Source organism: Molothrus ater, chromosome 26 (genome assembly GCF_012460135.2).
Source record: "Molothrus ater isolate BHLD 08-10-18 breed brown headed cowbird chromosome 26, BPBGC_Mater_1.1, whole genome shotgun sequence".
NCBI classification, from domain to species: Eukaryota; Metazoa; Chordata; class Aves; order Passeriformes; family Icteridae; genus Molothrus; species Molothrus ater.
Genome location: NC_050503.2, coordinates 658,112 through 685,822, shown reverse-complemented (window position 1 = coordinate 685,822; position 27,711 = coordinate 658,112). Strand labels below are relative to the sequence as shown.

General features: G+C 56.0%; 5 protein-coding genes across 7 annotated transcripts; 2 read left to right on the top strand and 3 right to left on the bottom strand.

The window, feature by feature from the left end:
• The first annotated feature begins 8,704 nt into the window (after positions 1-8,704).
• LOC118697115 (bone morphogenetic protein 2-like) lies at positions 8,705-12,656 on the top strand. Of its 2 annotated transcripts, XM_036399611.1 has the most exons (6): positions 8,705-8,766; positions 9,783-10,117; positions 10,233-10,369; positions 10,759-10,881; positions 11,242-11,440; positions 11,799-12,656. In XM_036399611.1, exons 2-6 carry the CDS (start codon positions 9,859-9,861, stop codon positions 12,203-12,205), a joined length of 1,125 nt encoding a protein of 374 aa, XP_036255504.1. In that variant the 5' UTR covers positions 8,705-8,766; positions 9,783-9,858; the 3' UTR covers positions 12,206-12,656. The 2 variants fall into 2 exon arrangements, with proteins under 2 accessions (XP_036255504.1, XP_036255503.1); XM_036399610.1 differs by lacking the exon at positions 8,705-8,766 and having other exon boundaries at positions 9,662-10,117.
• A 477-nt stretch (positions 12,657-13,133) lies between these two features.
• On the bottom strand, positions 13,134-19,457 carry LOC118696877 (potassium voltage-gated channel subfamily V member 2-like). The gene is made up of 2 exons (XM_036399226.2): positions 16,501-19,457; positions 13,134-15,130 (listed from the first exon to the last, which is right to left on the bottom strand). The coding sequence occupies exons 1-2, from the start codon at positions 17,749-17,751 to the stop codon at positions 14,864-14,866; spliced, it is 1,518 nt and encodes a 505-aa protein (XP_036255119.1). The 5' UTR covers positions 17,752-19,457; the 3' UTR covers positions 13,134-14,863.
• Positions 19,458-19,558: 101 nt separating this feature from the next.
• Positions 19,559-24,026, bottom strand: CD320 (CD320 molecule). Of its 2 annotated transcripts, XM_036399227.2 has the most exons (5): positions 23,378-24,026; positions 22,989-23,201; positions 22,045-22,107; positions 21,544-21,692; positions 19,559-21,212 (listed from the first exon to the last, which is right to left on the bottom strand). In XM_036399227.2, the coding sequence occupies exons 1-4, from the start codon at positions 23,667-23,669 to the stop codon at positions 21,547-21,549; spliced, it is 714 nt and encodes a 237-aa protein (XP_036255120.1). In that variant the 5' UTR covers positions 23,670-24,026; the 3' UTR covers positions 19,559-21,212; positions 21,544-21,546. The 2 variants fall into 2 exon arrangements, with proteins under 2 accessions (XP_036255120.1, XP_036255121.1); XM_036399228.2 differs by lacking the exon at positions 22,045-22,107.
• Positions 24,027-24,116: 90 nt separating this feature from the next.
• Positions 24,117-25,649, bottom strand: NDUFA7 (NADH:ubiquinone oxidoreductase subunit A7). Its single transcript, XM_036399229.2, has 4 exons — positions 25,567-25,649; positions 25,393-25,442; positions 25,150-25,299; positions 24,117-24,354 (listed from the first exon to the last, which is right to left on the bottom strand). The coding sequence occupies exons 1-4, from the start codon at positions 25,615-25,617 to the stop codon at positions 24,258-24,260; spliced, it is 348 nt and encodes a 115-aa protein (XP_036255122.1). The 5' UTR covers positions 25,618-25,649; the 3' UTR covers positions 24,117-24,257.
• Positions 25,650-25,676: 27 nt separating this feature from the next.
• RPS28 (ribosomal protein S28) lies at positions 25,677-26,572 on the top strand. Its single transcript, XM_036399230.2, has 3 exons — positions 25,677-25,788; positions 25,866-25,913; positions 26,013-26,572. The coding sequence occupies exons 1-3, from the start codon at positions 25,750-25,752 to the stop codon at positions 26,133-26,135; spliced, it is 210 nt and encodes a 69-aa protein (XP_036255123.1). The 5' UTR covers positions 25,677-25,749; the 3' UTR covers positions 26,136-26,572.
• Positions 26,573-27,711: the final 1,139 nt, after the last annotated feature.

Below are 27,711 nucleotides of genomic sequence, written 5' to 3'. Positions count from 1 at the left end.
GCTCATTTCCCAGGGCCGAGGTGTTTGTTCAGATCACAATCGGGACATTGGCCAGGATGTGTGAGCCTGTGTGGCTCAGAGCTGTTCACCTTCTCACCTGCCAGGGAGGGCAGGTATATGTGTCAGAGGGACTGGAGACTTTCCTGTGCTTCCCAGGGTGCAGCACGGCAGGACCCACGAGCTGTGGGTCATCCTCACAGGGCTCTTGCAGGCTCCCATCTTTGCCTGTAAGTTCCTTTTCCCTTCTTGGCCTTGGCACTGCTTTGGCCTCTGGCTGGGAGGGCAGGGGCTGTGCTGTGGGGCTGTGGTGGGCTCTGCTCACACATGCTGCTGCTGTGGTTGGTCTGTGCTTTCCTCAGTGAGCAGCACAGAGGGGGGACTGCCCTTGGCAGGCACTGTGGGGTTTGTGTCAGAAGCTGCTGTGCAGGAGTCTGCGGGTTTAGTGCCCATGAGCTCCTTTGTGCTGTGGGAGGGGACTCCTTTCACCCCAGTCTGCAGTAAGGTAGAAATAAAGAGAGCAGATGAACAGTGAGAGAAACAGTGCCAGAGTGTTTTCCTGGAGTAACTAAACACGGTGTTCGGCCCACCCAGCCAGGGTCAGATGTGTCATGTCTGTAACAAAATTTCTTCTTTGTGCTGCAGCCATTTTGTTCAGGATAAGGAGCAGCTGGACCTGTGCTGGGCATTCAGTGCCTCATCCCAGCTCAGGCAGAAAAGAGGGAGAATTGTACCTGGGGTAATGCTGGGCTCAGTGGTTTGTGAGTGCAGGTGCAGGAGCTGTCAGCAGAGTGCAGGAACATGGGAATCTGTTTGCAGAGAGGGGCTGCTGCAGGAGGCAGAGCCATTTCCTCCATGTTGGGCACGGTGAGTTCCCAGAATCATGGAGTTGTTTGGACTGGAAGGGACATTAAAGCTCATCTTGTTCCACCCCTGTCACAGGCAGGGACACCTTCCACTATCCCAGGTTGCTCCCAGCCCTGTCCAACCTGGCCTTAAAAACTGCCAGGGATGTGACAGCTACAGCTCCTCTGAGTTCCCCTTCACCCTCCAGAAACCAAGGTTCTTGATGCTTCCACACTCACATCCTGCCCATCCCTTGGCTTTTTTATGTTGGAGTTTTCCAACTGGCTTTTCCCTTGGGGGATTAAGGACAGAAATGTGCTGGGGACCTGTTGCCCAGATAATCCAACACTTAAAACATCTTTTGTAGCACAGGAATTGATGAGTAGCCTGACCCCTGGGTCTGTTCCTTTGCACAAAGGGGCTCAGTTCCCTGGACCTGAGCTGCACCATGGTTGATCCTGTGTTTGAATTCCCTGTTTATTGCTGCATAAGTTCAGGGCAACTTCAGGCTTTTGCTTCCCAGGATTGATGTTGTAAGTGCTATCAGTAGGTAAACAACAAGCTGCCCTGTAAAAGTAGAGAAAGCAGATGAAGTAGAAGGGAGCTCCATTTGTTCATCAGAAAAAAGTCTGTGGTGTTCAGCAGCAGTCTGTGGGCCCTGTTCCCCTTTGCAGTGGCTGTAAGGACACAAGATTTACTCTCTGAGGTTTCTTAGGATTTTTCAGTGCACAAGAGCACCACTTGCACAAATTTAACCTTTAGTGTTTGCCAAATACCAGCTCCTTGTGTACAATAGGAATGATAAAATTATCCAAATTAAGAGCTGTTACAAGCAGTGACAGCTTGTCAGCTCCAGAGACACCAACTTTAGAAGAATAAATAATGATGAAAATGTAATCATAGAATCACAGAATATGCTGAGTTGGAAGGGACCTGCAGAGATCATCAAGTGCAACTCCCTGCCCAGCACAGAGCCATCCCCAAGAGTCACATCATGTGCCCCAGAGCATTGTCCAAGTGCTCTGGAGCTCTGTCAGGTTTGGTGCTCTGACCATTCCCTGTTGCAGTGCCTGAGCACCGTCTGGAGGAAGAACCTTTTTCTAATACTCAGCCCCAAGCTCCCCAACATGCCTTCAGCCCATTCCCTTGGGGCCTGTCACTGTCACCACAGAGGAGACATCAGTGTCTGCCCCTCCTGTTCCCCTCACAAGGAAGGTGTAACTGCAATGAGGTCTCTCTTCAGTCTCCTGCAGGCTGAACAGACCCAGTGCCCTCAGCTGCTCCTCAAATGGCTCCTCCTCAAGCCCTTCACCATCTTTGTTGCTCTCCTTTGAGCACTCTCCAACAGCTTTGGGTCCTTCTGATCTCGTGGTGCCCAAAGTGCCCCCAGCACTGGAGGTGAGGCTGCCCCAGGGCAGAGCAGAGTGGGACAATCCCTCCCTGGGCCTGGTGCCCCCAGCACAGGGTGGCCCTTGGGGCTGCCAGGGCCCAGCAGTGACTCAGATCCAACTTGCCCCTGACCAGGACCCCCAGGGCCCTTCCCACGGCGCTGCTCTCCAGCCTCTCATTCCCAGTCTGTCCCTGCAGCCAGGGCTGCCCCATCCCACTTGCAGGGTCTGGCATTTTCCCTTGTTGAGCTGCATATGGTTGGTGATGATCCAGCCCTCTGATTTCCTGAGGTCTCTCTGCGGTGTCTCCGTGCCTTTGAGGGAGTCAGCAGCTCCTCCCAGTTTTGCATCGTCTGTGAAAATGCTCAGTGTCCCTTCCAGTCCTGCATCCAAGACATTTATGAAGCTGTTGAAGAGCACAGGGAGGATGGAGCCCTGCAGAACCTCACTGGTGACTTGTGCCAGCCTGATGTCACCCCAGTCACTGTCACCCTTTGTGCCTGACCCATGAGCCCATTGCTCACCCATCCCGTGATGTGTTTATCTGGCTCTGGGATGGACAGTTTGTCCAGAAGGATCCTGGGAGAGACAGTATCAAAAACTTTACTGAAATTAAAAAAGATTACATTAACTGGCTTTCCTGGGTCAACCACGTGGGGTCAACTTGTCATAAAAGGTATGCAAGCGGTTTTGATGTGGGTGTGTCCCCTGGCCCTGCCCTGTGCTGCAGAGGAGAGCCCAGTGTTCCTGCCCCGGGGGTGCTGTGAGCTGCACCTGGGTGGTGGCTCCAGCTCCTTGGAGGCCTGAGGGAGGTGGGGGTGGTAGAGGTCTGCCACTGCAGCACCTGCCCTGAGGGATGGCTTTGGCTTCTGGCCCTGAAAACCTTTCCAGACTCTCCTTGGGAGGTCACAATTAACCTGGGGAAATGCTCTGACCCAACCTACAGTGCGGGGAGAGCTCCTCTTCCTCCCTTGCTCCCTCCCTCCCTCTGGGAATATGGGAACAAGCCCTCTTGTGTGACCAGCACCAGTGTCCAAGCTCAGGGCACCCAGTCTGCTGAGCAGAGCCCCTGCCTTTGGGAGAATTGGGGTTGTGTTTTGGGGTTGAGTTTCCTGTTGCTGGGCCTTTACCACACAGGTCTGCAAGCACAGTGATAATTCTCTGCTGTGTGCATGGGTGAGGATGGGGATACAGGCACCTCATATACAGGGAAATGTCCTCTAGCCAGAGAGCATGGAATCAGAGTAACCCAGGCTGGGAGGGACCTCGGGGGTCTCTGCTCCAACCCTCCCAATCAAAGCAAGGAAACCAACTTCATAATAAAAGCTCTGCTGGAAACAGTGCACTGGAAAATTCAATTTCCTTACTGACACTCTAAAATGCCCTTTTAGTACCAGTGAATTACACTGCTGGTTCAAAAATCACTTGGAAATGGAGATTCCAAAAGAAATCATTCCAGATGGGTCAAAACCTCCCCCTGGGACAAAGCTGAACTCATTCATTGTGAACTGGTGAGCTGTCTCGTGAGTTCACCCATAAAATAACCCAGACACGTCAGTGGAGATGAACTGATTTTATCAGAATTGAAAGTGGTGTTGAAATGATTTACCACAATTGTTTGACAAATTCCACAGTCTGGAATTTGCTGATGTAATTTTTTGGCATTTCTGAAAGCCAATCCGTTCAAAGCTCCCGGCAGCTGCTGCGGCCGGGCTGTGGCAGCGCCGCTAGGGAGGGACAGAGACCGCGGCAGTGCTGAGCTGAGCCCAGGGAGCGGCGCAGGGCCCGGGAATTCATTCCACGACTCCGGGAGCTGGAGGGGCCGGGAGTGGCTCTGCCTGAGGCCGGGTCCCCTCCTGGGCAGCGCAGGAGGCGGCACAGCTGCAGCAGCTGCTGCTTATCCCGCCGCAAGTGGAAAAGGCAATTAGGCAGCGTGAAGTGCTTTCTTCCAGAGCTGGGAGAATCAGCATTTACTTCCCAGACGTGTTAGTGGAAGGTGCTGGACAATTCTGTTGCCCCGGGGAGGGGAATTAATGGAGTGGGGAGGGAGAATCTCAGTCACAGTAATAGCTCAGGGCTGGCAAATGTGGACTGGCCGCCAGCTTCGCCTCTGCCCTGGAGCAGTCTCTGCACTTTCCTTCTGCATCTTCCCGCATAAAGTCGGGCTGATACTTTCAGTGTCATGGTAAAAATTTGGAATCATCAGAGGAATGGGGCGGGGGTGGGGGGACGGGGCAGGAGGAGTATGCTAAAATCTCACCCAGAATCACTGACGTCCAGAAATCCATTGTCATTTTGTGTCCCACCCAGAGATACTTGCTTTCAGAAATCACTTTTCCTTCCCCTGGAAACAGCTCCATCCTGGAACAAAGAAATCCCCTCCAGCAGCTGCTGTAGTAGTTGTGAGGGGGCAGGAAACTCTCAAAACCCGTTCAAAGCCAGGAGCCAAACAAACCCCGAAGGATGTACACCCAAGGGCTGGGGCAGGGCAGGACCAGGTCCTAGATAGAGCCCAAACTCACTTGGCCATCAGCTCAGCCATCCTTCTCCCCCTCCTATAGCTCATGCAATGCAGATTTTTAACCCTAATTTACTTGGTGAAGGGAGAAAAGCCAGGAGATTTAGCACAGAAACAATATTGTTTCTTTCTGCAGAGAACATCAGCTCAAGGCTGAGCCACGCAGGACAGTCAGTGCCTCTGCCCTTCCAAGGAGATGTCGGTGCAGCTGGAGACCCTTGTCCCTTCTCTCCAGTTGCTGAGGCCCTGCCTGGGCCACCCTGCCACGGTGGCATGTCCTGGTGTGGTGGTGAGCACACAGATGTGGCTGTTGGTGTGTCCACCCAGAGCCCCTCTCCCCCCCTCCTCCCCCAGCTGCCTGCAACCAAACCGGGAATGTCAAATCCAGACAGAACTGCTTTAGTGCCCTGGGAATTTTTCATTGAGTTAAAGCTGGAATAGGGAAAGAAAAGGCAAAGCAGGATTTTGTTCTGCACCCCCAGAGCTGGGGTCATTGTCCACCTCCCCCTTCCAACTCTCTGCTACCAGCCTTCCTTTATCCCACACCCAGAACTGGGGCATTCCCTTCCCTTCCCTTCCCTTCCCTTCCCTTCCCTTCCCTTCCCTTCCCTTCCCTTCCCTTCCCTTCCCTTCCCTTCCCTTCCCTTCCCTTCCCTTCCCTTCCCTTCCCTTCCCTTCCCTTCCCTTCCCTTCCCTTCCCTTCCCCACAGTGGCAGATGCCACACCTGGAGCCCATTCAGAGCAAACCTGTGCAGATGCCTGGGGAATGCATCTCCAGGAGAGCCCCTGACCCTGGCTCCAGCATCTGAGAAGCCCATTCAGGGCACAGTCCCTGGCAAATCCAGAGGGAACTGCTGAATGAATTAATGCTAAATCCCATTCCCTCATCCCTGGTGTGAGAGTGTGGCTCTGAAAAAGTGCTGCCATCAATATTTTGTGTTCAAATACAGTTTTTCTCAGAGATAACGTGCTCACTCCCCACAGCTGGGGCTTTCACAGGATCAAGGACAGCAGTCACAACTTGCACGCACAATAACGTCCCTTTCCTCATGGTCTGAAACTGGTATGGAGGAACAAAACCTACCACTAAGGCCCTGAGCTGGTGAAGGAATGAGCCCCAAACTCCCAGCTGGGACCCTGACACAGAGAACAGCCTTTTGGCACCCAGAGGGTGCTGGATGCCTAAAGCTGGGCGGTCTGAGCTGCTGCCACAGGAAACTCGGGTGCAGCTCCAAGTTCATTTTCCATCTTGTTTCCTTGCAGATGGACTTTTCTGAGTGCCCACAAAATTCAGCACTGCTCTGGTCAAAAACCCACGTGGTGGGGAGATGGTTTAGACCCCGGAGAACTGCTAAATGAAGGAAAAATGCAATTGTGTCTCCCAGGTGGAATACTATGAAGTTGTCCAGAGCTCTGCAGGACACAGGGAGGAACGGCTCAAGGTGGCTTTCCAAGGGTTTGGCTCCTCTCTGGTGGGCTCAGCTGGGCCCTCATGTGGGGTTTGAGCTCCTAGGTGATGCTCTAACATCGGCAGCTTCACACTAGCATCAAACTAGAGTGGTAAAACCCTCACATTTGTATTCTCTTATGCTATAAAATGTATTGTGCTGCCACTAATTTGTGCATGTGTCAGGGCCATAAGGGAACAAATGGCTTTTTCTTTGGAGTGAGGATTTCTTTAAAAAAGTAACTAAGGAACAATGCTATTTATTTTAAAAAATATTTATTTGTTAGGTATGTCTTCAGTTTAACAGAGACCCGACTGTCTAGTTGAGTATACCTTTGTGCACAGGGGTTTCTGACTCAAAAACCACTGCTATGCCCCCAAAATACTTCTTGACAGCTGTGCCTTGCTGCTGCCCTTCTTTGGGGATGAATGAAGAGCCTGAGGCTGGAGGGAGGGTGGAGGGTCCTGAGGTGTCCCTGCTGAGGTGCTGCAGGGGATTTTTGTGCCTTTGTTTTGCAAATCTTTGCAGGAAATCGATGTGGGAAGGTGCTTGGGCAGCTGCTCCTCGGGGGATCCCTGCTTGCTTAGGTAAGCACAGCTGCCGGGCTCCATCCGCTCTCCTCCCGCACATCCGCACCCGGGCCAGGTGGGAGCTGCTCCCGATCCTCTCACCCAACGCATCTGCGGCTCCCGGGTGGGGGAACACGGAGCAGGGTTTGGGGAGCACCCCCAGCTCACCCACCCCAGCAGGGTTTGGGGAGCACCCCCCACGCTGTGCTGTGCCAGGGGGAGAGCTGGACCTGCTGCGATGGGGCTGAGTTGGGCAGGTGGCTGCAGAGCCTGTGGTGTCCCGGGACAGCAGACACAGGTCCTGACAGTGGCTTCTGCAGCCTGGAATGTGCCACTTGTGTCCCCCACCTGCTGGCAAAGCTGTGGGGCAGGAAGAACAGGGGGTTGCTGGGGCAGGGTGGGTCCAGGCAGGTGTTTCAGGCTGAAGGGGCAGGACTGTGTGTTGATTGTAGACATAAAAAATATGTGTCCCCAGCACAGGAAGGACATGGACCTGTTGGAGCCAGAGGAGGCCATGGAGATGCTCTGAGGGCTGGAGCTTCTCTGCTCTGGAGCCAGCCTGGCACAGCTGGGGGTGCTCACCTGGACAAGAGAAGGCTCCAGGGACACCTCTGAGCCCCTGGCAGGGCCTGAAGGGGCTCCAGGAGAGCTGCAGAGGGACTGGGGACAGGAGCCAGGCAATGGCTCCCACTGGGAAAGGGGAGATTTGGAAGGAATTGTTCCCTGGCAGGGTGGGGAGGGGCTGGGATGGAATTCCCAGAGCAGCTGGGGCTGCCCCTGGATCCCTGGCAGTGCCCAAGGCCAGGCTGGACAGGGCTGGGAGCAGCCTGGGACAGTGGAAGTTGTCCCTGCCCATGGCAGGAGTTAGGATGAGATGGGCTTTAAGGGCTTTAAGGTCCGTTCCAACCCAAACCATTCTGGGATTCTTTGCATGCAAAGGGAAGCAAATCAAACCATGCAGGAAGAAAGAGCTGCTCTGCTCAGCCAGGGGGAGGTGACAGTGGAGTTACTCCAGGAGTAAGGAACACATGCTGTAGGAAAAAGCTGCCTCCCTTCTCCCCCATCCTACTCCAGAGCATCTGCCCTTCTCCTGAGTGTGAACAGAAGGTCCGGGATGTGGGGGGCCGGGGGGTACTGGGGGGCTGTACTGGAGCTGTACTGGGGATGCATTGGGGCTGCACTGGGGCTGTACTGGGGATGCATTGGGGCTGCACTGGGGATGCACTGGGACTGTACTGGGGCTGTACTGGGGCTGCATTGGGGCTGTACTGGGGATGCATTGGGGCTGCACTGGGATGCACTGGGACTGTACTGGGGCTGTACTGGGGCTGCATTGGGGCTGTACTGGGGATGCATTGGGGATGCACTGGGGATGCATTGGGGCTGCACTGGAGATGCATTGGGGCTGTACTGGGGCTATACTGGGGCTGTACTGGGGCTGTACTGGGGATGCACTGTTTTTTCTCTAACTGCAGGGAGTTCCAAGACGGAGAGGAATGCCTGGTTTGGGCACAAGCTGCCCCGGGACGCGGTGCCTCTCACGGCTCTGACAGACACAGGTTCCGGACCGAGTCCGCACGGTCGCTGCCATCCGGGAGTGCCGGGGGTAGCGGGAAGCTGCGGGTGGGGCTCCTGAGACCCCGCCAGACTGTCTGTAGGATATGTAAATGAGAGAAGGCTATTTTTTTTTTTTTTTAATAAAAGCTACTTTAACCAAGGGTATAAATGAACCCTCTACAAAATGTTTTGCAGCTTGTAAAATAAACATCGTGGGCAATTTGCAGGTCCTTGGGGCTCCGCTGTGCAGCTCCACGGCCCCTCCGCATCCAGCATTCCCGGAGGATGCAGCCGTCTGACACGGGCTGGGGGTGCACGAGTTGGCTGCTCCCGGCTGCAAACTGTGGAGCCGGAGACAGGAGAGGGAACCGGGAGCTGAGCGTGTCGGGGCAGAGCTGTGTCCTCTGCAGGCACCCCCAGATATCCTGTGGGACATGCTGCTGGTGAGCTGGGAAGAGGAGGGAAAGCATCTCGGGGATACAGATAGTTTCCTCTCGCCATTAACTCCAGCCAGTCGGTGCCGCCGTGCCTGTTCTGCATAATTAGCAGCCCTCTGGGTTGGAATAAACTGTGGGCACCGCTGGACATTAGCCTTCACCTTGTCTCCCATCAGGTGGTCCTAGCAGGGCTTCAGCCAGTTGATGAATTAGTTAATTAATGCTAATTTTTTCCGTTGATTCCCATGGCAGCTGTACCGTGTGTCATGTCCACCTGCACCAGCTTAGTTTCTCTGTGTGATTATGGAATAAGACTTAAAGAATTCGCTTTTATTCCACTACCCGGATATTCGTAAAGTTCAAGTATTCAGGAATTAGCAGCAAATGCCTTTTAATTCCCCGGAAGCCAATAGCCTCTTAAAAAAAAAAAAAAAAAAAAAAAAAAAAAAAGGAGCTGGCTTAGGGTGCTGCGGCTGCTGCTGCTGCGGTGTGAGCCCACACAGAGCTCGGGGCCGCAGCACCGCCGGGTCCCCTGCTGGAACCTGCTCTGCCCAGTGGCCTCGGCTCCTGGCGGGACGCACAGCCTGGGCTGCCCCCACCCTGCACACTGACAGGGACATGGTGGGGGACACCAGGGTGGCACTGAGCCCCCGCCCCGATCCTCGCTCTCAGCACGGCTGCGAGAGGGGCAGGACCGGCCCGGGCAGGGGATGCTCATCTTGATGGGCTGCATTCCTCCACACAAAGGTCCTCCGATTTGTCCCATTAGTGCCATCATTAAAATCCAGTTAGTCTCCTACGGAGAGCAAATGCAGCCCAGCCAAGGCCCTGGCGAGGGGCTGGTGGCCCCAGAGCCCCGTTTGCCTGGCAGCCCTGGGAGTGCCTGGTGAGCCGTCCTGCCTCCCGCTTGTGTACTGGGGCTAATTGATGCAGGGGGCCCGGGAGCCGGGCTTCTCACCTTGTTAGCATGGCAATTAGCTCTCTTTACTCTCCTGATTGCTCCTGTGCATATTTCACTCCAGTCCAGCTTTCCAGTGAGTTATAAATGCAGCGCCGGGGAGGCCGGGGGAGTTGTGCAGGCACAGCGAGCACAGAGCCATGCTGCGGACTGTGCTGCTGCTGGCCCTGGCCCACACGGCGAGCCCGAGCCCAGCCAGCGTGGCCATCCGGCGGGCTGAGGCGCTGAAAAAACTCCTGGAAGTCTTTGGCATGGAAGACCCGCCAGCCCCTCCAACTCACTTCAAGCAGCCGCCCCAGTACATGGTGGATCTATTCAACACTGTCGCCAACGCGGATGGTGTCACCAAGAACCCTGACATCCTGGAGGGCAACACCGTCCGCAGCTTCCTGGAGAAAAGTAAGGACGGGGGTCGTCCCCCTGGTGCCGGGATGCGTCTGTGGGGAGGGGCTGAACGCGGCCGGTGGCGGTGCCGCCCCTGGTTCTCCTCTCCTCAGCACATCCTTCTTTCCAGCTCACAGCGAGGAGATGCGGTTCCTGTTCGTCCTCTCCAGCGTGGCCAAGAACGAGAAGATCCTGACGGCAGAGCTGCACCTCTTCCGCCTCTGGCCGAGGGTCACAGAGGGGCCCAAACGACACCACTTCTGCCAGGTGAGGAGAGGGATGGGGACCAGGTGGGGATGGGGATGGGGACAGGGATGGAGATGGAGATAGGGACAGGAATGGAGATGGAGATGGGGACAGGAATGGAGCTATTTCCCACCCTGTGCCCAGGGGTGCCACTGGCACACTGTGGTCACTTGCCTGCAGTGGGAACACAGCCTGGCTCTAGGATCACTTGAACAAATGTTTCACAGATAATCACGATGATTTAACTGTGGCAGGTTCTTAAATATCCTTCTGGCTTGTGCAAACATCAGCAAAGGCACACCAAGGTTGTTACAAATCATGCTTACAACTCCCCATCTCCCGCCACGCTTCTGTCCAGGGTCAACCCCTCAGGCAGAATACACCGGGGTGACCACCTTTGCCTTTCCCAGGTCAACGTGTACCAGGTGCTGGAGAAAGACAAGCCAGACACCCCTGGAGGGAAGAAGCTGCTGGCAGCACGGCTTGTCTCACTGCAAACCTCGGGCTGGGAGGTCTTTGCCATCACGCCAGCTGTGAGTCACTTTTCCTCTGTTTTCACCTTTCAGGCTCCAGTGTAGTTCCTGTCTGCAGTCTCTGCAGTGATATGGGGGATACATCCTCTGGGAGGGGGAGGAAATAGTCCTGCCAAGAGCCCCGGGGCTGCTTCATCCTTCCCTGAACTTGTCTCACTGCTCAGCAGGGTGTGCTGGTGCTGGCTCCTGCCACAGTGTCCCCTGTGTTGCAGCCCCAGAGCAATCCCTTCCCATGGCACACAGAGTGTGGCCTCAAGGGGTCCCGGTTCACTATGTCCTGCTGCTGGCCTGGGACCTGCCTGTGGGAACACCGGCGCAGTGCCTGTCCCGGTCCATGGTGACACTGGTTTGGCTCCCCAGGTTCGCGACTGGACCGAAGATGAAAGCAGCAACCAGGGTTTGCTGGTGACAGTCCAGAGCCTGGGGGGGGGCCCACTTGACCCCCCACCGCTGCAGTTTGCATCTGGCCGGGGCCACCACGAGAGCAAGAAGCCCATGTTGGTGCTTTTCACGGACGATGGGCGCCGCGGAGCGTCGCTGCCCACAGCCGGCTTCCCAGGTGGGTCCCACACGCCTGGCACGACTCCCTTGGTGCCAACATCCCTTCTCAGGAGGTGTTCACACATGTGGGCTCCTCAAATCCAAACCTCCTTCCCTGCTGTTAGGAGAGGCTCTTTCCTTTCTGGTGTATCCTGCTCAGGGGTGTTGCCTGCTTGCAAATGTGAAGCTGGATTTGAGTTTGGCCGTGAGGCTGAGGCTGCCACCTCCTGCTGGCTCTGTCTGGGCTGGTGACAGGCTGTGACCAGAGGGTTGCAGACAAAACCTGTGGGGAGGGGTGGCTGAGGGGCCTGCAGTATCTTTTCCCTCCACCCAGGCTCACGCAGTGGCCAATGACATCGGATGCTCCTTTCTTACAGATTTAACGCCTCAGGCTCCCGATCTCCCTGCCAAGATGCCGGTGCCCCAGCTGGGCAGATCACGCAGTACACGCTCGCTGGGCCGGCTCCAGCCCTGCCAGAGGCATCCCTTGTCCGTGGACTTTGAGGAGATTGGCTGGTCTGGCTGGATCATCTCACCACGGGGCTACAACGCCTTCCACTGCAAAGGCTCCTGCCCCTTCCCTCTGGGCGAGAACATGCGGCCGACCAACCATGCCACAGTGCAGTCCATCATCAATGCCCTGAAGCTGAGTGAGGGCGTCAGCAGCCCCTGCTGTGTGCCCGACAAGCTCTTCTCCATCAACCTCCTCTACTTCGACGATGACGAGAATGTGGTCCTCAAGCAGTACGATGACATGGTGGCCGGGAGCTGTGGCTGCCACTAAGGCAGGAGGAGCAGGGGCTGGAAACACCTGCAGGGGCTGCAGTGGGGCTGCACCCACTCCCTCCGGAGCATCAGTGGGGTCTCTGTCCCACAAACCCTCTAAAAGAGACTGGGACGAGCAAAGCAAGGGGGTGCTGGGCCTGCCCAGGACGGTGTCACCCCCTGACAGGGCCAGCCAAGGAAGGCTCAGGGCCAAGCTCTGATTAAGCCAACCCGAAGGAGCCCGTGTGAACCAGCAGCCCCAGGGCAGCAGCTCCATTTTGGGGTGCCCTGTGCAGGGCCATGAGTGTCTCTGCCCATGCAAAGGCTCCTGTGGGCTGTACTATATGTATATAACAAGAGCACTAATATATGACGGAAACCGCCTGTACAATGTCCTGTAAATGTCTGTACATTCCTGCATTGCTGTGACTTGTAAAATTAATTCAGAGCAACTATTTAAAGTGCTGTTCTCCAAAGGCTGCCTGTGGACTCTGAACTGCTGCCAGGAACAGGGCAAGGAGACATCTCTCAGGCACAGGGAAGGGGGTGCACATGGAGGGATGAAGATCCAGCTGCAGTGCAGTCTCCCGGGGCAAGGGGATGGGGTGGGTGTCCCCATTCCTTGAAAGCTGAACGATCTCAGGACCATCAGCCTGTAGCTGGGGGTGCAGGGAGATGAGCAGGCAAGGGGGGTGATTGGGGGAATGTGGTGACGGGATCTGGGGTGGGATAGGGGGATCTATAGAGGTGCCTGGAGATGATGCTGTGGGGGCGGGTGAGTGGTGGCTGTTGAGGTTTAACCCCAGGTGGCAACTAAGCACCATGCATTCACTGGCCTCCCCCTCCACCCTGGTGGGATGGGAGGAGAATCAGAAGAAAAGGTAAAACGTTTGGTTTGAGACACCCAATTGAAAATTCAATAATGGAAATAAAATAAAATACAGTAATATTTAACAATATTTGTAATGAAAAGGGAGACATCAAAAGGAGGGAGTCATAAACCCCAAGACAAATGATGCCCAATACCCAGTTGCTCAGCAGCCACTGATCTGTGCCCAGCCTGTCTCCTAGCAGCAATTGGCTGCTGAGAGACCAGTGTGTGATCAAGAATATTCTCACCCTGAATCTAAAATACAGCATTGTACCAGCCCCTGCCAAGAAAATGAACAATATTGCAGCTGAAACCAGGACAGTGGGGCAGGAGAGCTCTGGGGGGAGATGGTCAGAGGAAACTGCTGTGCCCAGAGAGAACGTTCCTCATAGAAGAGAAATGAGGTGGAACCAGAGCCGCCCAAGGCTGTGGGGTCAGGTCAGTGCTGGGGAGGTGTACAGAGGGTGGGATCAATGTGGGTTACTAGGGAGTGGATATAGGTGCTGGTGGTCAGCACAGGGATCCCCTCACACCTGGTGGCACAGCCCCCTTGTCCCCTGCAGTCCAGCTCTCAGTAGGAGTGTGGCTGTCCCTGCCAGAGCACTCAGCTCCTCCAAGTCTCTTTCCAAATTCCCAACATCAGCAGCCTAGGCCACAGCCCCAGGTTGATACCAGGAGTCCCCTGGCACCTCTGCATCTCCAGCTCACTAGTGAGTGAACTGTACCCTGGCCTGGCTGGCACCAGTTTCCTCCCCCTGCTCACCTGGAGCAGCAGCAGCAGCTCTTGGCCCTTCCCCACACCAACCCTCCCCGCAGTCCGAGATCCCTCTCTCCATCTCACCCAAGGGAAGGGTATATCCCTTCAGGAAGCCCTTTCACTGGACGTGGTCACACAGTGGAGGGCAAACCCTGCCCTGTGCCCCCCCAGATATGTTCCCCACTGCCTCCCATGATGTGAATACAGGGCAGAGCCAATCAGTGTGTCCTGATCATATGCATATCCCAGCTCCAATTCCAATGCACCCAGGCCCAGGTACCTCATTCCAAAACTAATGTATAGACAAGCTCATCTGCATCCCTGAGAGCCCTGTCCTTGCACTGAGGGAGTTGTGAGCCCTGGGGAGATGTCCTCTCCTCAGCCCAAATGATGAGCAGTTTACTGAATCACACACAGTGGCTGGACAAGAATCCATGACAATGAAGGTTTGGGCCTGGTTTATTAAATCCTTTTCCTGGGGGTGCTCTGGCTACAAGCTCTGTGTGCCAATAGTGCCTGTGGATCCCATCACAGCAGAACCCCAAGTCAGGACCCAAACTCCAGGGCAGTGGGAAGAAGAGCAGATTTGGCTGGAAGGATGCATGGCTGCAAGCCTTTCCTCCGGGCCTTCACTCAAATCTGCACACTGGACTAGGCCTGGGCTGCTTGGCTGGGAGGGAGTCCCGGGGCCCTGGGCAGGGGGAGCCTCTGTGTGTCCCACTCAGCAGGGAATGGAGCAGCACCTGCACATGAGTCACACTGGGCTACCTGCCTCACACAGGTGACAGCTCAGTCCCATCCTCACTCCCTGTGATGTCAGGGTGCCCCTTGCCTCAGCCCAGGGCAGACAAACAGCCCTGACTGACCGCTCTGCAGGACAGCATTGTCCAGCAGCAGCAGTGAGAGAGGTCCCAGCTGGGAGCAGCCCCTGTGCAGCAGCAGAGCCCCAGCACTGTTGTGACTCTGCCCATAGCTCGAGCCTCCCTGGGGGACAGGACCTACACGGAGGATGGCCAGGACAGGGGATGTCTGGGGTGGGGAGCCTGTGGTCAGCGGTAATAGCGGGGGTCAGCTCTCCAGCACTCTGAGAACTTTCGCAGGACTCGCTGCTTCAGCTGGATCCTCCTGGAAAGCTGAAGTGACTGGCTCATCTCATGGGCCTTCAGCTTGGCATAGTAGTCAGAAAATTTGTTGTAGAGGATGGAGATGGGCATTCCATTGAGGATGATGCCGAAGGAGATGCAGACAAATGCCACCATCCTGCCGAGAATTGTGTCAGGCACAGTGTCTCCGTAGCCCACAGTGGAGAGGCTGACCTGTGCAGGGACAGGAAAGGATAAAATCCCATGGCAACAAGCCCAGCAGACCCCACCGGCTGGCGCTGGAACTCACTCCCTCCCACCCCTCTGTGGAGCCACCTGTCCCCTGTGACCTGTGCCACACCCTGACCCTGATGGCAGCCAGCTGAGCTGTCCCCTCTCCAGAACCTGCACGGCCAGGGCTCCACTGACCAGGCTGTGCTCAGCAGGCCTGCAGAGACGAAGGAAAGGGCTGGCTGAACCCAAGAAACACAGATCAGAGGCCACACCCTGCTCCCTCGCTGCTTTTGTGTGTGTCTCTTCAAAGGCAGCTGGACACCCCTGAGCTGAGCCTTCCCCAGCAGTCAGCATCTGCAGGAGCTTCCTTCCCCCTCAGAGCCGTGGCTCCAGAGCTTCCTGGCTGTGAGCTGCCTGGCCTCAGACAAACAAAGCTTCCTGGAGCCTCCCTCCAGGAGAAACAGAAGCATTGCCTGGGAATGAACCATGTTTAGTAAATGGGGAGCAGGGCTAGGGTGAGATCTGAGGCCAGAGAGTTTTGGGCTTGGCAGAGAGCTGTGCTCCCAGGGAAAGGCTCAGCCTGGGATGTTTAAATGCTTGAACCTGATGATGTTACTCTTCCTTGAGGAGGGATGAATTTGAAGCAGATAGCCTTCAGTGGCCAAAGGGGATTATAAGAGTAGAAGTGATCTGTGGGATCATTTAATCTGTAAATCAAAATGTCCTCATAACCTGTGGCTCTCAAGTGCTTTAGCTGCTCCCCATCTCAGAGGTAATGCCAGGTTTATAACAGCACTCAGCTCTGCAGAGCTGCCAGCTCCTGGCACAAGCAGGGCAGTGAATGGGCAGCACACCCCAGTCTGTGTCCACTCTCATGACATGGGCTGAGGAACAGTGTGACTGTGGGTGCTACATGCAGCCATTGTCACACTGTGGCTATGGGTTCCCCATCTCAGACCCACAAGCTCTTGTACCCCTTGAGCTCAGTGGGGCTGCAATGCTGCCCAGGCCTTAGGCTGTCCAGGGTGGCTGTCCCCATACCCACAGGCTGCATCCACTCAGTGCTTGGGTCCCATGACAGATAAAGCTGAGTTACATCCCGCTTGTTCAACTCAGCCCTGGAGGTTCCCAAGACACCACCTCTGTCCCCCCATCCACCTCAGCACCAGCTTTTGAGCCTCTGGGTTCAGTCCAAACCTCTGACTCCTTTTCTCAGAACACCAGGGCACTCCCACCATTACTGAGCTGGTGGGAAGGCTGGGCCCTCCTGCCTCCTGCCCAGCAGCAGCGGTGAATCCCCTGAGCACTGGGGCAGCCCCTACCTGCAGAGCCTACCCCACCCCCTCTGCAAGAAGCTGCTCACACCTTACCGCTGCCCACCACCACGCGCAGGGGATGCTGGTGAAGTCAGTGCCAGGGACATCATGTTCCACCGAGTGTATGAGAGCAGAGAAGGTGAACACTCCCATGGCAATGAAGAGGAGGAGGCAGCAAACCTGCTGGTAGCACTGGCGCATGGTGAAGCTGAAGGCCCGGAGGCCAGTGGAGTGACGTGCCAGCTTGAGGATGCGGAAGATCCTCATGAGCTTGATGAGCTTGAGGACTTTGCCCAGCTTGCTCACATTTTCCACCTTGTGCAGCTCCTCATGGTATTGCATTTCTCCATCATCCAGATTTTCAAAGAGGATCTGGATGTAGAAGGGCAGGATGGCCACCAGGTCTATAGCATTAAATGCTGCCCGCAGAAAGTTCTTGAAGCTGGAGGCGGATATGAGCCGCATGAGGTATTCAGAGGTGAAGAAGATGGCACAGATCATCTCCATCTGCTCCATCCACATTTTCCCTGTCTTGTTTTTCAACTCCTCCACTGTGCTCAGTGTCATGCCCACAATGGAGATAAGCACAAAGAAGCTCGACATGACAGCGATGATCTTGGCTGGGACAGAAGAGTACGGGTTCTCAATGAGGTTCCAGACCATCTTCCGAAACTGGCCCAGAAACTTGCCATCAAACTGCGTCCCTGACTCCAGGGGCTCCAGTTCTGCCTCCAGTTCCTTCTCTATTTTCAGGTACTCACTGAGTTCATCTCGCTTTTCCTCTAACAGCATCCGGCAGCAGTGTTGGGAGTATTTTAAATGGATTCCCCAGTACTCGATTTCCTCCACAAAGTTACTGGGGCACATCTCATCCATCACCCACAGGACCCCACTGCGGTAGAAGTGGAAGATGTAGTGGAAAATTGAAGGATCTCTATCAAAGAAGTACTCGTTCTTCTGCACCAAGTAGTCATCACAGAGCTGCAGCTTCTTCGCGGGGTCTGTACAGAGTGCCAGCTTCCCAAGCCGGGTGATGGGATATTGGGCAAGTACCTTGTAAGCTATCTGGAACAATTTGCCACCCACATTAATATTGAGCAGATACTTGTTCCTTTGGATGGGAGTCTGGCCCTTCTCCTGGTTACCATCTGCCACGTTCTGCATGGAGTTCCATTGCCTTACCAGGCTATCCTGTGCAAATGGGATGTAGGATTCCTCTTCCTCCGGGTTCCGGCAGCGGCCCCGGTGATCCCCGATCTTCAGGCTGGCTGAGAGACTCGCGCGCCTGGTGCGCTGCTGCCTCATGGTGCCCAGCCTCCTGCAGCAGTGACTCCTGCTCCCGGCCACAGGACAGCAGCTCTGGCTTCATGGGAACGCTCCCATGGCCACACGCTGACGGGGACAGTGCTGCAAGCCTGGGGCGGTCAGTGGCTGCCTGAGGGGCACAGCTGTGTCCCAGTGCCACGTGGCACCTGCCGGGGTCCCAAAGCCGATTGCTGATCTGATTGGGGTTTGCATCGGAGCAGTCGGAGGCGGCCAAGTGCCCGCTCCTTAAGACACTAATAAGATTGAGGCACTAGTCCTTTATGTAAGGAACTATTTCTAGCTCTGCACTTCTCTTTTCCCTTATTCTGTTCTTTATTAGCTGTTTGCATTTGCTGGATGCTGTTTCCTGGAAGGACATCCATGATAGCAAACTGGAAACAGCACAAACTTGCCTCAATTTACCCTCTGTTGATGGGACAGGAAGGTGCAGACATGCAGGATTTGTACTGGCTTTGTATCCCCACACCAGATGCTGCTCTTGGCACCAGCCCTTCGTTAAAGGCTAATGCAGCTGCCCCGGCTGTCAGCTGTCACAGCCAGGGAAGGGAGATGGTCATGACCTCTCAGCTCATCCCTCAAGTCCCACAGTGCAGATTTAGAGGGGATGAGGTGAAGGCACAACCTCCACCTCCACAGTGTCCGAGAAGATTCCCTGAGGGACAAGCTGCTGCTGTGACCCTGCCCTGTGCCGTCACATCAGCCTTCAGCCCCACGACTCACCCAGGCAGGGACAGGAACAGGGAACAGGACACTGGAAATGCAAGTAGGCAGTAAAAGTTCCTCTGAAGTATTGGAACTGAAAAGGAGGAAATAATCCTTTGGATTTGCAAGTAAAAGGGGAACAAAAATTCAACAGGCTGATCTTTGAGGTCTTATCCTGAAACATGATCCTACTTCAACATTTAAAACATCACATTGATCTCCATGAACTAGTCTAATTAAATACAGAGACACGGAGCACAAAGATGCTCCTGGCCTGAAAAGCATCTCGGGCTCACTACAATTGAAGTCTCTGAGCCTGGGGATTAGAACAACAAAAACAATTCCAGCACCGGACAGAGGAAGGGAAATTGCTGTCAGAAACACAGCCCCGAGTTTCGGCACAAATCCATAAAATGTTTTTCTTTCAACCCTGAAGCACTCAGCTCAGTGAGCAGAAAGCAAAACCTGCAATGTCTTGTGAGTTTGCCCCAGGGCCTCACTCCCCATGGCAGGGAGGAAGCGCTCTGCCTTGTACCACAGAACAGCCGGGCTCAGCTCAGCAGCTGCAGCTCAGAGCATGGTCTGGGACTGGCTGGTGACAGCTGACCTTGGCCACATGGCCCTGCCAGCACCAGCGCTTCAACTGGCCCCAGTCAGCCCTGTCCTGCCAGGACTCCTGGAGCCCTTCCTGCCCCGCAGTGCTCCCCACTTCATGTTCTCATCTGCCAAAGAAGGGACAAGTTCAAGTATTTTTTTCACCTTGTTTTTGGCTGACCTCCCCACTTGTCCACGGTTCAGCAGTAGCAGCAGAGGTGCTACTGTGGCATCTGTTCTTCCTGTCCCCACCCTCTCTGCTTTGCTCCTGTATTTCATTTTCTCTGCTACAGCTGGTGTGTGCTGGAGTCCCATCTGTCCCAGGCAGGCACAGCAGCACTGGCTTCCTCACAGCATCCCCATGCCAGCCCACCCACCCCAAGTCCTCTTTCCCAGGATGTGACAATCCAAAGGTTATGCAGCCCTTGGCTTCCCAAATACAGAATCCATGCAAATGCACATATCCAGGAAAAAAAAAAACCTCCAGAACTTGTTAATTTTACATTCTTTATTCTTCTGTGTCAGTCACCACAGCTATCTCTGTCTGTCCCTATGGAAACAGAAGGTTGTGTGTGCCCTTGCAAATGACTCCTTGGTACTAAAAATAGCAGCCCTGGAATAACTCAGGACTCCACACCACATATAGAAGTTACTCCCCTGGGGTATGGCAGCACTCACACACTATCCAGGAGTGGAAGACTCCTACTCCAAGGCTGGTGACTGGTGTCTGCTTGGCAAGCCAAGTTCCCATCCTCAAGGCACAGAGGTCAGCAGTCAAGGCAGCAGCTTGGCGCACTCAGTGATCACTTGTGCGAGGTACACGTGGCCAATGCTGAACCAGAGGCACTGGGCACTAATCTGCCCCTGCAGTCAGTTCTGAGAGATACACAGCACTCAGTCCTTGGGTCAGACACTGTCTGTGTGGCACGTGGAGCCCTGGCCAAAGACATGACTTACTTCCAGGGACACCTCCACTAGACCAAGACGCTCAGAGCCCTGTCCAGCTTGGTCCCAGGCAGTCGCAGCTGCTCTGGGCAACCTGAGCCAGGGCCTCACCATAAAACCCTCCTTCATGTCCTACCTAGGCCAGTTTGTCAGTTTGTACCTGCTGCCCCTTGTCCTTACAGGTCTTGGTGAAAAGCCCCTCTCCATCTTTCTTACAATCCCCCTTTAGACATGGACAAGACACAACAAGGCTCCCTGGAGCCATCTCTTCTCCAGGGTTTGCCCTAACAAAAGTGCAAACTGAAGGTCCCTCCGGATGACATCCCCCTCCCCAGCTGCAGTCCTCAGCCTGGTCTCACCCTCAGACTGGCTGAGGGTCCACCTGATCTCACTCTACACACCGATGAAAACACGGAATAGCGCTGGTCCCAGTATGGACCCTCGAGGGACACCACTCATGTCAGAACAGTTTTAAGGAGACGCCATTAAGAGTGTTAAGAGAAGCCCCATGCAGCATTCAGCACTGGGGTGGGCAGAGCAGCTCTGCCAAGCATGGAGATGTAGTGGAAGGGAGTGTGAAAGGAGCTGCCAGCCCAGGGCCGAGGAGCTCCTTGCCCCACACGGGCTCAGGTGACTGCACAGCAAAGCCAGAGCAACTGTCACCCCCACAGTGGCACTGTGAGTAAAAGCCTCTTGTGCAGGGGACTGAGCAGCATCAAACAGTAGTGCAAACATGGAGTATTTGTCTGACCTGCGCAGCCAGTGAGTGCCTTTGGAAATAGGTGAGAAAGTTCCTGTTCCCTGACAAAATCCAGGGGGAAGAATGGGACAGATGAAAAAAGGCTCTTGGCTGGAAGTGGAAGGAGGCAGTTGAAGAGCACGTGGCATTTCAAGGAGAAAAACATCTTCAAGTCCAAGGCCACAGTGGTGGGCATAAGCAGTAACAACTGTCATGCAGAACAATGAAGGCATTTCTGACACCTTTGGGAGGGCTGATGGACAGTGCCAGGGAAGGCCTTGTGCTATTTCTGGAGCCAAGGCAGTCCTACAATCTAAGACCCATTTACAAAGGCAGCATCCTCTTGGTATTCCAGTGTAACAAACAGGATTTGAGAGCTGATGTCCAATTCAGTCAGGCTCTGTGGTGAGCAAGAGACAGACCAGGCTAGTCTCACCTTATCACCTTGGGATAAGGATCCCTGTTACAAAGCCAGAAAAACACCTGGTTATTGACAGTCCTTTGGGAAGAAACCTAGTTTGAATTCAATTTATGCAAAGTGGAGGAAAAAGTCCCACACTAGGAGATCAGTATCTCAGCAGGACTGCTCCACGTCCTTGGCAGCAGGGAGGAAAGGGGAGAGTTCTGCTGCTGCAGGGCAGACCAAAACCCCATGCCCCTGGTTGACAAGCATCAGGGAGATGGGAAAACCTACCCCTCTTCCAAGGGGAAAGCTCTAGAAGCCAGAAACACAAGGCAAGAACAAATTTCTCCCTTGGGCACTTGGAGCACATGGGATGCAAAACACTTACCCTTCAGGGCAAGGAGCCTTTCTGGCCCTTGCCAGGCATCAGCTGTTCCCTGGAGGCTTTTTCAAGACTGGAGGTGTCAGATCTGCGTTTTGCTTTGGACAGACCCCACACAGCCACAGAACTTGCCACCACCAGGATAATCAGGAGCCCTAGAGAGGAGAGTGCACAAGCAGAAACCCACTCACTGCTCTGGTGTTGGGACAGGGCACTGCTGCTCAACACCATGAGCCAACAAGCAGAGACAAGCAGTGTCCCTCGAGGGCAAGGGACAGACAGAGAGGAGGTAAGCTAGTGCCAGATTGCATGGAATGCCCTTTCCAAGGACACAACACACCCAAGGCATGGCAATAGCTAAGCTGTGGTGTCAGGCCTCCCTTAGTCCTCCCAGTGCAGCAAAAGCAGCTCCTGATAGAGGTCTGGAATTGATCCCATCAGGATACTCAATTTATAGCCCAAGGTAGGTAGGTCCAAGACCATGTAGCACCCCTGAGTCTCACATACCTACAACAATCAAGACCCATGTACTCCTCGATGGCACAGAGGCCTCAGGCGTAGCTGAAGGCTCTGTGAGGAAAGAGAAACAAGTCCATGAGGCTTACAACTCACCTTATGGTCAGCACTCAATGCAGTCTTCAATCTACAGCTGCCTGAGTTCCCAGCTCACCTCAAGAGCACCAAAAGGCCTTTTTCAATTTAAGCAAAACCTTATCTGCCACTACTGGAGGAAAAAAGTTCTACAGGAAATGCATAGCAGGGAAAGGTGGGAAATTTCCCATCTGGAGCTGGAACTGCAGCATCTCAGCCTGTTCTCGTGGCACTGAGAAGCCACAGGTACAACCAAAATGCAGCTCTTCACCTCACCTGCCAATTGAACAGGTGCAGACATCAAACCCAAACCCAGTCTCTCACACCTGCAGTAATCCCCCTCCTCTCCACAGCCTCGGAAGCCCCTGGGTGAGGGAAGCCAGAAATGCCTTCCCAAGCACCCCAGACAGCCAACGGGTCTGCCAAAGGATGCTCCAGGGCTCTGGTACCGACAGTACTGGTGTGCAGACACAGCTGGACACAAGCCCAGACACTGTGTCTGCAGCTCCTGGCCAGCCCTGATGGCCCAGACTTCCTCCTCATCCTCTTCCCTTCAGCCTGCCCATTCCCCAGAGGTCAGAGGAGCTCGGGAGGTGGAGAGATTCCAGTGTCTTCTCGAAGGAGCTGCTGGGAATTGCATGTTCTGGAAGAAGGAAGGATGTACTTCAAAGGCCCTTCCCGAGGGAGCCCTGAGGGGCGTCACTGCCGTTCCAAAGGAAGCTGAAGGTTCGCGTCCCCCACAGCGCTTCCTCCACTCACAGTGACCCGCGGTGACCGCAGCTGCCCGGATCGGCCAGAGACGGCGGGGAACAAAGGCTTCGGTCCGGCTTGCCGGCCCCCCCGCACCCCGGGGCCCGTACCTGCGCTGCCGGTGGGCGGCACCGCCGAGCTCCTCGGCAGGGTCACCGCGGGGCCGCCGGGACTCGGCTCCTCCGCCGCGGTCGCGGTCCCGCAGCTCCACTCGTCTTCGCCGTCGTCACAGTCGGGGTGGCCGTCGCAGCGCCAGCCCAGGGGGAAGCAGGGGTCGCCGGGCGTGCACTGGAACTGGTCCGGGCCGCAGTGGGACGGGGCGGCTGCGGGGAACGCGAGCCTGAGGGGAGGCGGGGGGGGCCCGGCGGGGAGAGCCCCCCCGCGCCCCGCAACCAGGGGAGCCCGCGCGCGTGGCGCACGAGGGCTCCAACCAATGAGAGCGAAGGGCGTGCGCGGGGAGCCAATGGGCACCGCCCGCCCGGCCGCTCCCCCAGCTCACCGTCGCCTGCAGGGAGAGGCAGCACCGGCAGCGCCAGCAGCAGCAGCAGCACCGGGAGGCCTGGCGGCAGCAATCGCGGACCAGCCATGCCGCAGGCCCGCACCGAAGGGACTGGCTGGGGTCGCCGCGCCGCTACAAACGCAATGTGCAGGAAAAGCGCGTGCGCTCCACCCCGATTTCCACCAATGGGGTGCTCGCGAGGGCGGGGCGTGGGCGCGCGCCCTTGAGGAAGCCCTCCCACCTCGGGTGCCCTTCGGGGCGGGGTCACGTGACGGGGGCGGGGCCCGACCATGCCGAGCGGCGTTGCCGCAGCCCGGCACCGGCCCCTCGGCACCGGTCTGCACTGCGCCCGTGCCAGCCCAGCCCCTTCCCAGCTCGAGCAACAGCTGGGCCCTCCCGCAGCTCCCTGGAAGTCCCTCAGCACCGGGGCCGGCAGTGACCCGCTGTCCCCGCGGAGGGCCGGACAGCGCTCTGCCGGACAGAGCAGGGGGCGGTCACGGCAGGACAGCGGCACTGGCGGTGGGGGCCGCTGCCCCACGGCGCTGAACTTTTCTCGCAGAACCTGGACCCAGATGGAGCCCTGTGAGCGAGGCTGTGCTTTACTCAGCTCTGCTCTTCATTGACTGACTACAGCTTACAAACGCTCCTGTCCCATGTCACTATTCCAACCAAATACACTGGTATTAAAAGGCAGTAACTTGAATAAATCAAATAAAATACACAGAATAGGGGGGGGGGGTAATAATCACAGCTTTATATACATTTATTAATCAGACATCAGCACCCTCCAGCAGCTTAGAGCCACATCCAGCACAGCCTCCCCATCAGAGCTGCTCTGGAACCACCTGTGCCCATCATGCAGCCTCAGCTCACTCCCTGCTCACAAGTAGGGCTCGTCCCTGGAAATTTCCCACTTCCTCAGTGGTGGTCCTGGTGTCACTGGTTTCTTCCCTGTTGTTGTCACTGCAGCATCTGAACTGTGGTAGAGAAAGGAAGAGAGAGAAGAGGCTTTAGCAGCACTCTGGAAATCACACTTGCATTTCATCAGAAGTTCAAGCTGCAAAGTAGTGCTGGAGGTGTTTGTTAATCAGAGTCCTAGAATGGTTTGGATTGAGTGGGACTTTAAAGCCCATCTTGTTCTAGCCCCTGCCCTGGGCAGGGACACCTTCCACCATCCCGTGTGGCTTCAAGTTCCATCCAACCTTGAACACTTCCAGGGATGGGGCAGCCCCAGCTGCTCTGGGCACCCTGTGCCAGGGCCTGCCCACCCTGCCAGGGAACAATTCCTGATTGCCAAGATCCCATCCAGCCCTGCCCTCTGGCACTGGGAGCCATTGCCTGGCTCCTGTCCCTGCAGGCCTTGTCCCCAGTCCCTCTGCAGCTCTCCTGGAGCCCCTTCAGGCCCTGCCAGGGGCTCGGAGGTGTCCCTGGAGCCTTCTCTTGTCCAGGTGAGCACCCCCAGCTGTGTCAGGCTGGCTCCAGAGCAGAGGGGCTCCAGCCCTCAGAGGATCTTTGTGGCTTCCTCTGGACTCGTTGCAACGGGTCTGTTCTTGGAGGCCCCAGAGCTGGACACAGATGGTGCAGGTGGGGTACTGCCAAAGCAGAGTGAACTCCCTCCCGCCTCACTTATTTGCAAGGAAATATAAACTCAAACAATCTGTTCCACAGTCTTCTGCCAATCTGGATAACTTCCCACTGCCGCTGGGCGCGTTCTGTGTTCCTGGTACAAATCAGGACCAAGGCTGACCCTGCTCCGCCCGCATCAGACCTACCTGCGGGCCTGTGCCCCCGCGGGCAGGGTTCTCTGCGCCGTCGCCACCACCACGGGCGGCAGCGACTCCCGGCGCCCATCGCGGCTGCAGTAATAGTTATCGGCGAGCTTGTGGCTGGGGCCCACCGGGAGCCGCGGCGGCGGCTGGGTCCTAGGCAGAGAACGACCCGAGCGTCAGCGGTGGGCCCGGGGTGGGGGCGGCCCAGCGCCCCGCCCGCCGCCCGGCCCGGCCCGGCCCCGGCACCTCTTAGCGATCTCCTCATAGCGCAGCTGCAGCTTCGCCTGGAGGTCCCGCTGCAAGGCAAGGCCAGAGCAGCTCAGGCGGAGCTGCCGCCCTGCGCCGGAGGCTCCGCGGAGCCGGAGGCGCAGCGCAGCGTCCCGCGGGGCAGAGGAGCCCCGAGCCTGGGGCTGTTCTTACCCCCGCCAGGAAGTTGCGGAGCCGCTGGATCAGACGAGTCGCCGTCGCCATCTTGGCCGCGGTGAAGGGCAGGGGCGCGGGGGGCGCCGGGAGCGCGCGCGCGGAACGCTGGGTCTCGCGAGACTCGGGGCTATATAAGGGGACGCGGGGGTTAGCCGCCCCTTTCCGCGCCCCGGAGCCGCCATGGATACGAGCCGCGTGCAGCCCATCAAGCTGGCCAGGGTGGGTACGGGGCCGGGGGGCCGCGGCAGCCGCGCCGGGCCGCGACACCGCGCTGACTCTCCGCTCTGTCCCCGCAGGTCACCAAGGTGCTGGGCCGGACCGGCTCTCAGGGGCAGTGCACTCAGGTGAGCGGGCGGGGCCGGGCGCGCGCGGTGCCGCGGGCCGGGCCTGGCCAGGCTGACGCGGGCCCGGCCTGGCCAGGCTGACGCGGGCCCGCCCCGCAGGTGCGTGTGGAGTTCATGGACGACACGAGCCGCTCCATCATCCGCAACGTGAAGGGGCCGGTGCGCGAGGGCGACGTTCTCACCCTGCTGGAGTCGGAGCGCGAAGCCCGGCGGCTGCGCTGAGCTGGAGCCGCCCCCCTGCTGCCGATCGTTCGTCGGGGATGGAGCCTGGCGCAGCTCGTTCGGCCGTGGGCGCGCGTGGGGAGGAGCGTGGCGACCGAGTCACTGCAATAAAGGGTTTTTCCAGTAGCCCCTTGCCCGGGTTTCACTCATCAAGCGCCACCCGACAACTCTGGTTTGTCTCACACCTGAGTACCTGCTGCTTTCCTCGGGTTCAGTAGCAACATGCCCTGCTTGTTACTGGGGTTACATATAGTGTCTGCATTGTAATATCACTGCTATTGCACCTTTATTGACCTGTCACAACAAAAATAATTCTGTTTTGATTACAGTAGTCTTAATCCTGACTTTCCTTTTAAACAATTTTCTGTATGTGATGCTGAAGTGGCATTAGAAGCTTACTGGACCTCAGTGGAATTAAATCGCAAGTTAAAAGTCAAGCTTGGTACCAGCTTTCAAAGCAACAGCCTGCTGCTTCTGTCTGTCTGTTCTCAGTAAACTGCTCAGTGAATGCTGCCATAAATAACACCTACTTGTTGTCCTTCCTGGCAGTCATCCACAGCAAGTGCTTGTCACCCCTGTTGACTACTGCATCTCCCTTTCTTTGGCTTTCCCTTCCACTACAAAGTCAGTTAGCAAGATGTGTTGTTTTAGGATATTACATAAATCAAAAGTAGGGCTGAAAAGTTTAGAATGAGCCATAAAACTGCTGGTTCAAGGGCAGGTTTTTAAGGCTTGGCATTTTTTATCTGCTTATAGAGTGGTCCAGGTTTGTGGTGTGTTTGGGCAGTCAGATCTGCAGCCTCTCATGTTTGGTCTCTGATGGGAGTTTTGTCTACAGAGTCCTGAGCTTAACTGAGGCAGTTCAGTGGCAGGTGTGACTGAGGATTTGGGTGTCCTAAAGCTGAGCAGAGCACTGCTGGGACAGATGTGCATCATGTTGAACTGGAGCAGGCACTGGGGATTTTTATAGGGCTGATGTTAGAGTGTTTGTGGGATTTGTCCCTGCTGCAAGTTTTAGTTGTGCCCTGGGCAGCTCATGGGCAACATGAGGTGAGGAGCTTGTGCCATGGAGAAAGCCCTTGTGTTTGTGCTGTTGCTTGATGTAGTTTGTGATTCTTTGAGGGTTTCAGTTTCAGAGAATTAGCACAAGGCTCTGCTCCCTGGCTTGTGTGATGCACCAGAGCTCGGAACTGGGGGGGTGCCTGAAGTCCTCTCAGAGTTCAATTTTGTGGCTGCTGTTCATTCCCCCACTTCAGCTTCACCAGTGACCCAAGAGTGTTGGCTCTGGCCCCTGCCAGCCCTCAGTGCTGGGTCACTGGGACAGAGTGGCTTTGAGAGTTTTGGACTATCCCTGTGGGGTCAGCCTGGTCCCTGCCCACCTGAGGTGGGAGACAATTTGCATCTTCACACTTGGTCTGGTGAATGCCCTTTAAGGATGCAGTGTAATATCAGCACCACAGAGAACCAGGGGTGGTGCAGGGCTGCAGAAGGAAATGGGCAAAGACACTGCTGCAGCTGCTGGGACACTCCAGCAGGAAGAAAACCAGACAGGGATGTAGCCAGTGCATAAACGTGC

What these genes read in the sequence shown, in the direction of transcription:
- NDUFA7 (XM_036399229.2), bottom strand. Translation starts at nt 25,617, where the DNA reads ATGGCGACGGCGACTCGTCTGATCCAGCGGCTCCGCAACTTCCTGGCG. An exon ending in TCCGCAACTTCCTGGCGGGG is followed by an intron (nt 25,443 to 25,566) that starts GTAAGAACAGCC and finishes CTTGCCTTGCAG; the next exon opens with CGGGACCTCCAGGCGAAGCT. An exon ending in GCGGGGGCACAGGCCCGCAG is followed by an intron (nt 24,355 to 25,149) that starts GTAGGTCTGATG and finishes TCTCTACCACAG; the next exon opens with TTCAGATGCTGCAGTGACAA.
- LOC118697115 (XM_036399611.1), top strand. Translation starts at nt 9,859, where the DNA reads ATGCTGCGGACTGTGCTGCTGCTGGCCCTGGCCCACACGGCGAGCCCG. An exon ending in CCGCAGCTTCCTGGAGAAAA is followed by an intron (nt 10,118 to 10,232) that starts GTAAGGACGGGG and finishes CCTTCTTTCCAG; the next exon opens with CTCACAGCGAGGAGATGCGG. An exon ending in AACGACACCACTTCTGCCAG is followed by an intron (nt 10,370 to 10,758) that starts GTGAGGAGAGGG and finishes TGCCTTTCCCAG; the next exon opens with GTCAACGTGTACCAGGTGCT.
- LOC118696877 (XM_036399226.2), bottom strand. Translation starts at nt 17,751, where the DNA reads ATGAGGCAGCAGCGCACCAGGCGCGCGAGTCTCTCAGCCAGCCTGAAG. An exon ending in GCGCGTGGTGGTGGGCAGCG is followed by an intron (nt 15,131 to 16,500) that starts GTAAGGTGTGAG and finishes GTCCCTGCACAG; the next exon opens with GTCAGCCTCTCCACTGTGGG.
- CD320 (XM_036399227.2), bottom strand. Translation starts at nt 23,669, where the DNA reads ATGGTCGGGCCCCGCCCCCGTCACGTGACCCCGCCCCGAAGGGCACCC. An exon ending in GCCTCTCCCTGCAGGCGACG is followed by an intron (nt 23,202 to 23,377) that starts GTGAGCTGGGGG and finishes CGTTCCCCGCAG; the next exon opens with CCGCCCCGTCCCACTGCGGC. An exon ending in GCCGCCCACCGGCAGCGCAG is followed by an intron (nt 22,108 to 22,988) that starts GTACGGGCCCCG and finishes CTTTCCTCACAG; the next exon opens with AGCCTTCAGCTACGCCTGAG.
- RPS28 (XM_036399230.2), top strand. Translation starts at nt 25,750, where the DNA reads ATGGATACGAGCCGCGTGCAGCCCATCAAGCTGGCCAGG. An exon ending in AGCCCATCAAGCTGGCCAGG is followed by an intron (nt 25,789 to 25,865) that starts GTGGGTACGGGG and finishes CTGTCCCCGCAG; the next exon opens with GTCACCAAGGTGCTGGGCCG. An exon ending in CTCAGGGGCAGTGCACTCAG is followed by an intron (nt 25,914 to 26,012) that starts GTGAGCGGGCGG and finishes CCCGCCCCGCAG; the next exon opens with GTGCGTGTGGAGTTCATGGA.